The sequence below is a fragment of the Nothobranchius furzeri genome, chromosome 19 (genome assembly GCF_043380555.1).
Source record: "Nothobranchius furzeri strain GRZ-AD chromosome 19, NfurGRZ-RIMD1, whole genome shotgun sequence".
Lineage (NCBI taxonomy): Eukaryota > Metazoa > Chordata > Actinopteri > Cyprinodontiformes > Nothobranchiidae > Nothobranchius > Nothobranchius furzeri.
Genome location: NC_091759.1, coordinates 25,201,684 through 25,212,624, shown reverse-complemented (window position 1 = coordinate 25,212,624; position 10,941 = coordinate 25,201,684). Strand labels below are relative to the sequence as shown.

The window sequence follows — 10,941 nt, the reverse complement described above, 5'->3', positions numbered from 1 at the left end:
TTGGTTTGAAGCAGGATCTGTTTAGGATCATTAGAGCCTCGTTTAAATTCTACACCTGAAACCAATAACATGAAACCTGAGCTTCATGGTTCGTGCAGTCTCATCTGATTCTGTCAGGAGGAGGTAACCCTGCAGCTGATGCGTCTGAAATAACTACAGGATTTAATACTTTTGGTTTTTAAAGCTTCTGAAAATCTGAATCAGCGTTTGCACGTTAACTAACATATTAGAGTTTTAAAAGACTTTTATTTTGTTAAATCCCTTTTCACTGTCAAAATAACACAAATAAATATTTTTGTGAAATCTCGTCCATTTCAGGGGATCAATATTTTATCAGATTGTTGTTTGGTGGTTATAAGTCGTCCCATTTCCTAATATGTTTTCTTTTACTATCTTTATAATCACTTTTTATCAGTTACTTTTTATCATTATTAGCTTTTATTATTTTATATGTTATATATCTTAAATCCTCCAGTGTTTCCTCTGCGGAGCCCTCTGCCTTGGGGCCGGTGGTCAGGGGCGGCGGCGGCCGGGGCGCTCCCCAGGTAGTGCCCGGGCACTGGTGGGGGTTTCTGCCCTACGCCACTGGGCGTCATGGGCCGGTGTATTGGCTGATGCCGTTGATCTGTTGCTGCCAAGGCAGATGGCTCCGCTGATGATGTGTCGTTCATTACCTGACCCATCTGAACTCAGCCTATTGTTTCCTCTGGTGTTCACGAGTGTGTGTGTGTGTGTGTGTGTGTGTGTGTGTGTGTGTGCGGGTGATTGTATGTCCACTTTGGAAGTTGGGTGCGGGAGGGGAACTGTAATTTTTAATTGTTTTATACGTGGGGAGGGGGGCTGGGATGGGAATGTGGGATCTATGGGGCCATTTTAATCTGTAAAGCACTTTGAGTTGCATTTTTTGTATGAAAAGTGCTATATAAATAAAGTTGATTTGATTTGATTTGAAAGGTTAGCTCTATGAGGTCTGTGAGCAGCTTGTTCCTCAGGTTCCTCTCAGGTTCCTCTCAGGTTCTCGGGCTTCACTGAGGTGGAAACATTCTGCAGGAAATGAGTTTCTGTCCGGCTGCACAGACTGAAAGGAGCTTTGATGGGAGGATGAAGCGTGAATGAAATACCACAAATAACTCCCATCTTCTGCTCTTCCTGCTGCGGCCGACCAGCTTAAATAAAGTCGTTCTGTTTTTAGGATTGTTTTAATGCTTTTTACCGATTTTAACTCTAACTGGAGTCTTTACTAAAAACTAGTAAAACACATTCATTTAAATTTTTCTAAAATGCTGGAATAATTAAATATTTTATTCAAATACATTTTCATTGCCTGACCTAAATCTGTGCTAATAAACCTTAAATGAGACCAATTTTATATTTTATCACCAGATTTATAATTTGAGTTTCACCTTTTTTGAAATAAAGTAATTTCTTTGTGAAAATTAGAGATTTTTTCTTGTATTTTTACAGATGAAACTAACGATAAAACTGTTTTGTGAGACTCTAACAGGTTTGTTTATAATCCGCTCTGCCTTACGCCCTGAATCACACTCATCAATAGCAACTGTGTGTGCAATTTATTAATTTATAAGCTAGACAGCAATTTCTAAATAAGACTACAAATTAGACGTCGCATCCATGACGTCACAGCAGAACCTCCTGTCCCCGGGAGCTGCTACTTACCACGTGGCCTCATCAATAGTGATGCTCCTTCTGAAGTCCTGGAAGAAGTTCGCTAAATGAAGCCTCTCTCCCTTCTTCAGACGGACATTTGTAGTCCTTCACCTTTTCACACAAACCCTAAATAGCTCTGCAGCGTTTTCTGGCATCAGAACGTGTTTTTAAAATTCGCGGACAAATTATCAACGGCGCGCAACAAACGGGATTAGAAAATAACTAATATTGGTTTTGTCTTATTTCCGGGGACCCATGAGCCGACCGGAAGGGGAGGAGCTTTGGACTTGTTATTAATTGGCTGCTGTCCGAAGGAACAAAAGAGGAGAAACTAGTTGTGGAGCATCTGAGATGGTCGGGTGGAGTTCCGTGGATGAGGCGCTGCTCTCCAGCTCTGCGTCATTCTAACATGACCGGAGAGTTTGTGCGTAAAGGTCTGCGCGTCTCCGTGGCGCATCACGCGGCTCCGCTGACTCCTCTTCATCGTTTGCAGATCTGATACCACCGAACCCCTCCAGCCTTCTGAACCATGGCCGAGCTCGGATCCGCCCGGCGCCTCCCGCGCTTCGGGTTCCTCCTGATGCTGCTTCTCCTCCCGGGTTCATCCGCCAGGCGGGACCTCTCTGGACCCAACGACACGTGGAGAACTGCAGCCGGATCCGCGCTGGAGGAACCGCATCACCGAACCAACGGGTCCGCGACCCACAAGAAGGCGTTTCCCGTCCTGGATTTCAACTACGAACACGTCCGGATCCCCTTTGAGATCTCACTGTGGATCCTGCTGGCCCTGTTCATGAAACTTGGTGAGTCCAAGAACCAGAACCAGGTAGAGGGAAGGCGTCACATCTGGACTAGAGTTCAGATCTGGACTAGACAGGTCAGATCTGGACTAGATGGGTCATATCTGGACTAGTGGGGTCATATCTGGACTAGACTGGTCAGATCTGGACTAGATGGGTCAGATCTGGACTAGTGGGGTCATATCTGGACTAGACTGGTCAGATCTGGACTAGATGGGTCAGATCTGGACTAGTGGGGTCATATCTGGACTAGACTGGTCAGATCTGGACTAGACTGGTCAGATCTGGACTAGTGGGGTCATATCTGGACTAGACAGGTCTAGACGGGTCATATCTGGACTAGATGGGACATATCTGGACTAGACTGGTCAGATCTGGACTAGTGGTCACATCTGGATCATAGGGGACAGATCTGGACTAGACGGGTCTTATCTGGACTAGTGGGGTCATATCTGGACTAGTGGGGTCATATCTGGACTAGTGGGGTCATATCTGGACTAGTGGGGTCATATCTGGACTAGAGGGGACAGATCTGGATCATAGGGGACAGATCTGGACTAGAGGGGACAGGTCTGGACTAGAGGGGACAGGTCTGGACTAGTGGGGTCATATCTGGACTAGTGGGGACAGGTCTGGACTAGAGGGGACAGATCTGGACTAGATGGGTCAGATCTGGACTAGAGGGGACAGATCTGGATCATAGGGGACAGGTCTGGATTAGAGGGGACAGATCTGGACTAGATGGGTCAGATCTGGACTAGAGGGGTCCGCATCGGACTTCTGAGTCATTCAGGCAACTAAAAGCTCATAACTGAAAGGATGAGCCGAGTCGACACATAAAAGGTAAATTTGCAAATAATGAGAATTTTTATCATTTAAATCTGATCATCAGGATTTTTGCTCCATTCCCAAAATCCCAGTTTTCGTTTCAGCCATAAAGTATTTATTCCAACTCAACCAAGTTTCAGGAAAGTTTGAAGTTTTTTTTCTTTTTAAGTATTTTTAACAAAATCCCCTAAAAAATGGCTTCATTCTCTACTTTACAGAAGATATCGGCTTCATTTCCCATAATGCATTTCACTGTGGCCAAATATTTCACAGGACTTAAGAATTATAACATTCACTGATTAATTCACCAACCATTTAACATCATACATGTTTGAAATAAGTTCAGTTAAAGTTTGAGTCTTTTTGACCGCGCCACTGTCCTAGTGGGCGTGACCCCGCGAGGAGAGTTGACCACTGAGCTGGGTTGATGGTCCACATGGCAGCGGTGAGGCGGTGCTCACTCCTCACCCCTGCTACATGGACCGAAGGGATAAACCATCAACCCTGCTCAGTGGTCAACTCTCCTCGCGGGGTCACACCCATTAGGACAGTGGTGGGGTCAAAAATAAAATGAAATTAGAAATTCCCCAGAGATGCTTTTCAAACAGTTAAATGAGCTATTATTTATTATTTTCCTTGCAGGTAATAAAATGTTTCCTGTTAGTTGACTAGGATTTTAGTTTTACGACGTCTACAGGAATAAAAGTCGTGTTCAGGTGACTTTAGGTGCTTTTACACACCGATCCAGAATCTGAGGGCCGATATCGGTGATCTGAAACGAACTAGCGGTGGTGAGTTCAGGGACCAGTCTGACTCTTTTCTTGTTTACAGACTGTTGCTGGGCGGATGTTTGGTGTCAGCTTCATCATTTTAATTAAAGTTGTCAAACCCAAATAATGAATTAGCCTAATCCAAAGCTTGGCTAATCAGCTGCTTTTATTGTGAAAATTTACTTTTTAAAGACAGAAACTTTTCTTGTTTCCACTTGTGTTTGGTTTTAAAACGAACCTTCCTGTGGAACGAGGCTGCTTTGGGCCTGATCAGAGCCTTTGTGGTGTTCCTAGGGACTTTACTGAAGCACTAATCAGCCCTCTCAGCTTTTTAGGCTTATTTTTAAATCTCCCCGGGAACAAAAATGAAAAATAAAACATTGAGTTTTTATTTAGACTAAAGCCTAACCTGGTTCAGATGTTTCACAGCTATAAAAATCACAAATCGACCAGTTTAAATCACTTTTGCTTTACTGTGAATAAACTTCTGTTTGTGTTTTTATGCATTCGTTCTATTTGGGTTAAATCTGCTGGATTTTATTTTCAGACAATTTTGTCTCTAATCTGAAACTAAATTTATTTAAAATATTCACTTTATTGATTAATTTGTCCCACAAAGTCAGTCGGAGTAAAACTTTGCAGCAGATTTCTGAAACATTCATTTGATTCTTTCTCATTTTTTGTTCAATTAGCTTCTAATAAACTGATCTGAGTTCAGATTTAACTGAAGGATCGTGTAATCAGGATTAGGACAGACTTCCTGTTACCGGCTTAAATCATCTGGTTAACAAGTGTCATCCATCTGATGGAATGAAGGTAAACTGGTTTTAGTTTAACTGGTTTTGGTTACTGGGAGGTCCTATCTGCTGGTCCAGATGTTGTTTCTGAGGGCCGGGCCCGCCTCCGGTCCAGATGCATCACTCGATAACAAAGATGTCAGTGTGCAGGGGGTGAGTCGACAGAACTCGTACTGCAGCGGCGCTGACCTTGGTCACGTGACCCGGGCAGGGGAGGTGGGACTGTCTTGGTTACTGGTTATGAACCCGGAAGCTTTTTCTAGGATCATTTTTATTTAAATGTAGAACTAGAAGCAGCAGGAATAAATGAGTAAATGATGAAGAAACTCGTGAGCTGTTGTTGGCGTTTAAATAAAAAGTAAAGTGTCTCTAGAACATTCTGCTCCCTCTCAGCATCCTTGTTGTTATCCGGCTGTCTGCTGCCGACCCGTAGGAAGTTCCCTCTAGAAATCTGAGATCTGATTGGATGTTTTCCGGTCCGTGATGCGTTCGCTACAGCAGCATCTGTAGTTTCACAAACTCTTTTTTACAAGAAGCTTCCTTGAGATTTCAACCATGATTTCTTCTCTGCAGGGTTTCACATCATTCCCAGAGTTTCCCACGTAGTCCCGGAGAGCTGTCTTCTGATCTTCGTGGGCCTGCTGGTGGGCGGGATCATCAAGGCCATGCATGACAAGGCTCCCATCCTGGACACCAAGTTGTTCTTCCTCTACCTGCTTCCCCCCATCATCCTGGACGCCGGCTACTTCCTGCCCATCCGGCTTTTCACGGAGAACCTGGGCACCATCCTGGTGTTTGCAGTGGTGGGAACGCTGTGGAACGCCTTTTTCATCGGTGGGATGATGTTCGCCATCTGTCAGATCGAAGTGGCCCACCTGGGTGGCGTGAGCCTGCTGTCGTGTCTCCTGTTCGGCTCCATCGTCTCAGCCGTGGATCCAGTGGCGGTTCTGGCCGTGTTTGAGGAGATCCACATCAACGAGCTGCTGTACATCCTGGTGTTCGGGGAATCGCTCCTCAACGATGCCGTCACTGTGGTAAGACCTCTCCTGGTGGTCGCTCCGACTTCGTCTCCAGACTTTAGAATAAGGAACTTTGGAAAATGTGGAAAACGCTGAAACGGTGGGTTTTAGTGTTTATGGATCGTTTTCCTGCAGGTTCTGTATCACCTGTTTGAGGAGTTTTCCCACGCCGGATCTGTGACCATGGGTGACGCCTTTCTTGGCGTCTTGTCCTTCTTGGTGGTTTCACTCGGCGGTATCCTGGCAGGCGTCGTCTACGGGATTGTGGGAGCCTTCACGTCCCGCTTCACTTCTCACTCACGTGTCATCGAGCCGCTCTTCGTCTTCCTCTACAGCTACATGGCTTACCTCTCAGCCGAGGTCTTCCACCTGTCGGGGATCATGTCGTAAGTCTGGGTCCTGTTGACCATGGAGATGTTCTTCATGGAAACAGATTGTTCTTCCTGACAAACTGCAGAAACACTTCTAGAATATTCATGGAGAGTTTCTAGTTCTCCGAAACTTTCAGGTCTGATGTTCAGGACCTTCTGGGTCTGCTTCTGACAGCTTGTTGTCGTATACCACAGAAGACCTTCAGAGGTCTGGTTGTCCAAGATCTCATCTCCTCTCATAACCCCCTCCCGTTTTCTCACATTCCAGTCTGATTGCCTGTGGCGTAGTAATGCGGCCTTACGTGGAGGCCAACATCTCCCATAAGTCCTACACCACCATCAAATACTTCCTGAAGATGTGGAGCAGCGTGAGCGAGACGCTCATCTTCATCTTCCTTGGGGTTTCCACCGTCGAGGGTCCTCACAACTGGAACTGGTTGTTTGTGGTCTTCACCCTGGTCCTCTGCCTCGTGTCCAGAGTGTTGGGTCAGTTTAACCAGAACCAAGTTAACGTACGACCAGAGACACAGATTTTTAAATGATCTGAACCAGTTTTTATCCTTCATGTTCAGATAATCAAACGGCAAACAAAACTCACCAACATCTGAACGTTTACCTTTTAGTTCATCGTTAACTGTTTTTTATACACAATATTAACAAATGTTTATCATTTTTATACTTTCAAAACCTGCTAACTAATCAAATATGTCTGTAAACTAGCTTGTTTTTAGTGAATTAATTTTTTTCTTTAATATAAACAAAAATGATTCATAAATAGAATGTTGCTTTTCCTGCTCATTGTTTTTTGTAATCTGTAAAATGTTTGAAAATGTTTAATTTAAAAATGTTAGAACATTTAAAATGTAATACGCTAGTTAGCTTACAATAAGCTAGTTTGCTAATTAGCATTTTTAATGAGAAAACTGATTTTTTTTACTTAAGAACATGTTGCCCTTGCCCATTAGCAGTTGTTTTTTTATATAATGAAAATCAAATTTAAAATATTTTGCAAAATTCTCATAAAATCTAAGCTAGCTAGCCACCACTTAGCTAGTTCACTAAAATCTAGCTTCTATTTCATTATTTAAATCTGAAACAAGAAACATTTAGATAATTTGATTGGCTTTTCTCTTTATCAGTAATTATATCTCGTTTTAAAGAATTCATTGTTGAACCCACAGCATAGATCAACACAAATTTTATTAAATATGAGAAAATGATTTGTTTAATATCAGTTCAGTTAGCTAGCTGCTTGATGACAATGTACAAACAGAAAAATATTTGTGGTTAGAAAATGTGTTTTTTTTTTGTTTGTTTGTTTGGTTTTATTTTCATTTTGATTTTGATTTTGATGCCATAAATGTAATTTTAATTTTAAAATCTATGAAACTAGAATAGCTGACATGTAGCTAGTTAGCTTTCACCAGCGGCGCTAGCTTCATTATTATTTAACAAACTCTTCATTAAAGTTCATCCTTTATTTTTATAAGATATTTGCTTCTTTAAAACCTGTAAAAGTGACAAAATTAGTTTTTACTTTTAGTTTATGAAAGCTTTGATTAATTTTCAGCATACACATGTGTAACTCTGTTGTCTTTGGGTCTCAGGTGTGGTCGGTCTCACCTTCATCATTAATAAGTTCCGGATTGTGAAACTGACCAAAAAGGACCAGTTCATCGTGGCCTACGGTGGCCTGAGAGGGGCCATCGCCTTCTCGCTGGGATTCCTGCTTCCTGATGACGAGACGAAGCACATGTTCCTCACCGCCATCATCACAGTCATCTTCTTCACCGTCTTTGTGCAGGTGAGGAGACTTTTTAAGCGATAAGTCAGACAGCAGTTTGTGTTTGTTGTGTTTCTGTGTTCAGGGGATGACCATCAGGCCTCTGGTGGAGCTTCTGGCTGTGAAGAGGAAGAAGGAGAGCAGAAGATCGATTAATGAGGAGATCCACACTCAGGTCAGACTTAGTTGGTAACAAAGGAGAAGGACTCAAACTCCTGCTGTTAATTAAACGATGTGTCAGTAACAGATTTCTTCTAAACCTCTCCATCAGTTCCTGGATCATCTTCTGACGGGGATTGAAGACATCTGTGGTCATTATGGACATCACCACTGGAAGGACAAGTAGGCCTCAGCATTCATTCTTTGGTTCTTTCTCATGAATGAAGATGTCGTTTACCTTCTGGCTGACGGCTGTGGCCTTGTTCAGTCTCAGAATGTCTCCTCCTGTGTGATTTTTGAAAACTAGAAGTTCGAAAGAGAAATAAAAAATCAGCCACTGACTTCCTGTTCAGACAACCAGGAAGTTGTTCTGTCAAAATGAATAGAAACATTTTATTATCACAAGTTTTTGTGTGATAAGAGAAAACGGGAAGGTGAGCTGCAGTGAAGCAGGAAGTTACCAAAATAAAAGCAGGAAGCTGTATTTTGCTCTGACGTTTATGTTGCCTCCAGGCTGACCCGCTTCAATGAGAACTACGTGAAGAAGTGGCTGATCAGCGGCGAGCGCTCTGCCGAGCCGCAGCTCATCTCCTTTTACAACAAGCTGGAGATGAAGCAGGCCATGATGCTGGTGGAGAGCAACAGCTCCGCCCGTCTGCCGACCTTCGCCTCCGCCGCCTCCCTGCAGTGAGTCTCAGTCAGGAACAACAAAGATTTATCTGTTAATAGTCCCGGTTCGTGTGTGCTTACCCCTCAACGGTTTTGTCACAGAAACGTGCAGCCCAAGGAAGCGGCTCCAAGGCGAGCAATCCCGAGCATCTCCAAGACTCGGGAGGAGGAGATCCGAAAGATCTTGCGAGCGAACCTGCAGAAGACCCGACAGAGGGTGAGGAGGAGCTGGAGGACGGTGGTCTCGTGTTCCTGTGGTTTCTGACGCTCCCTCTGTGTGTTTTGGTTTTGCTCAGCTTCGCTCCTACAGCAGACACGACCTGTTCATGGACCCGTTTGAGGACAACATGAGCGAGGTCCGCTTCAGGAAGCAGCAGGTGGACATGGAGAGGAGGGTGAGCTCCACATCTGGATCCCATCTCACATCGTTTATGAAGTCGTTTTACTGGCATGAAAAAAAGATCTGAGGACTTTTACCGATTTTTCTTTCTTGGTGTTTTTCACAGATGAGTCACTACCTGACTGTTCCTGCGAAGCGCCAGGAGACGCCGTCGGTCAGGAAGGTCTGGTTTGAACCAGGTCAGTGATGGAGGAACCATCTGGAAGGTCCTCTGTAGAAATCTGAGCAGATTGTAGAGGGCCGTTGTCCTGCATGTTTTAGATGTTTCTAGACTCGTCTCTTTTAGAGCTCTTCCGTCTTTGTTTTGATTCGGTCTGACCTTCGCTCGGACTTTTCTATGTTTTCCAGACTTTTACTGATTTGGGAATATTTCCTCGCTGGAACCTTGTTGGGACTAAACGCTTTTAAAACAAGAGAATAAAAAACGACAAACGTTGTTTCCTAACAAAAAACAAAGATTTATGACTAAAGCGTGTTGCTGTTGGGGCGTTTGTCCACCAGGGGGCGCTCTGAGCAACACGATTAGTTAAATCTGCTGAAATAACACAGTTTTTATTATTAGTCTGAGCTCAGTGACCTGATCATTAATCATTAAATGATTTATTTTACGGCTCAGCGTTTATCTTGAATAAATAAATATTACAATATAAAAGTTATCAGGACAAGTTGAAGAAATATGGTTATTTTTATTTAGTAAACATCATGAATATTATTAATTGTTGTGAAACTGCAGAACTCAAACTATTTATGAAGCTTATAGTTAATATTTATCATTTATGTTTAATAACAAAGAAAAATAGCTTAAAATCAAACAAACCGCAGATTTACTTTCATTTTCTGCATCTTTTTCTTGTACTTTTTTATTTTAAATTGTTTATTTAAGTTTTTATTTTACAGTAAATTTTGTTGCAGGTTATTTATCCTTTATTTCATTAAGTATAAACTTGTATTTTCCTAGAAGCCCTGTGATTGGCTGACGGTCTTCATCTAATTTCTTTCAGAACACAAAGTTCACACGTATGACCTTGACGACGGCGAGAGCCCGGCGGGTCTGTCCTTTCGGCCGAAGCCCCGCCCCCCTGAGGGTGTTGACCTGGTGGACGAGGACACGCCGCAGAACACCAATCAGGGCACAGCACAGCCAGGTCAGGAGGAGAAGCTGAAGCCGTCTTGCTGCCTCAGCGATCCCGGTCCGAACACGGAGGAGGAGGCGTGACTCCTTCCTGTCGCTGATGTTGTGGCGTGAACGGATGCAGCTTGTTTTCAGCGTGTAAACATGACTGAATGGAGCTCCGAAGGATTAATTTTGCATCCAAAGCTGTGACTGAACTGTCAGGAAGCTTGGAGCACCGGATCGGTGGCGTTGGTCCCGGAAGCACACGGGAAGGATTCACTTCTGCACACATCGTTTAGCCAAAGTCTGTAAAACCTCTGCGTGGTTCATCAGTGTCTCCTCAGGGATTTCATGTCCGCTGCTGAGTGAAAACATGCTTTTCTGTCTCGAGCTTGCTTCAGAGTCGTGTTTCGGTGTGAACAGCAGTCGGAAATCAGCTGATCGCGGCTCCAGATGCTTCCTAACCAGCAGACGTCTTAAAGTTTTATATCTCACTGAAAATACGAGTATTGTGAAGGAGGGTGTTAAATATGAATGAAATAAAGCTTTGTTGTTGTTAAAAG

General features: G+C 43.6%; 3 protein-coding genes across 8 annotated transcripts in view; 2 read left to right on the top strand and 1 right to left on the bottom strand.

Moving 5' to 3' along the window:
• The window catches only part of LOC107394945 (cilia- and flagella-associated protein 69), an 11,585-nt gene extending 11,280 nt beyond the window's left edge, over positions 1–305 (top strand). For all 6 annotated transcript variants that reach the window (XM_070547299.1, XM_070547302.1, XM_070547304.1 and 3 more), the window contains one exon: positions 1–305. This exon is cut by the window's left edge and continues 275 nt beyond it. The gene's annotated coding sequence lies outside the window, so the exon portion shown is untranslated.
• Positions 1–1,837, bottom strand: part of LOC107394944 (lysine-specific histone demethylase 2) — a 22,319-nt gene extending 20,482 nt beyond the window's left edge. Inside the window, exon 1 of the mRNA XM_070547298.1 lies at positions 1,678–1,837. Within this exon, the coding sequence (XP_070403399.1) occupies positions 1,678–1,690 (13 nt within the window). The 5' untranslated portion in view covers positions 1,691–1,837. The remainder of the gene's footprint in view (positions 1–1,677) is intronic.
• Positions 1,838–2,000: 163 nt separating this feature from the next.
• LOC139061591 (Na(+)/H(+) exchanger beta-like) lies at positions 2,001–10,940 on the top strand. Its single transcript, XM_070547309.1, has 12 exons — positions 2,001–2,471; positions 5,437–5,897; positions 6,018–6,268; positions 6,522–6,739; positions 7,861–8,057; positions 8,122–8,211; positions 8,308–8,378; positions 8,709–8,882; positions 8,967–9,081; positions 9,161–9,259; positions 9,371–9,443; positions 10,266–10,940. Exons 1-12 carry the CDS (start codon positions 2,198–2,200, stop codon positions 10,478–10,480), a joined length of 2,238 nt encoding a protein of 745 aa, XP_070403410.1. The 5' UTR covers positions 2,001–2,197; the 3' UTR covers positions 10,481–10,940.
• Position 10,941: the final 1 nt, after the last annotated feature.

Coding starts and splice junctions, on each gene's coding strand:
- LOC139061591 (XM_070547309.1), top strand. CDS start 2,198: ATGGCCGAGCTCGGATCCGCCCGGCGCCTCCCGCGCTTCGGGTTCCTC. Junction 8,883..8,966: donor GCCTCCGCCGCCTCCCTGCA/GTGAGTCTCAGT, acceptor GTTTTGTCACAG/AAACGTGCAGCCCAAGGAAG. Junction 9,444..10,265: donor GAAGGTCTGGTTTGAACCAG/GTCAGTGATGGA, acceptor AATTTCTTTCAG/AACACAAAGTTCACACGTAT.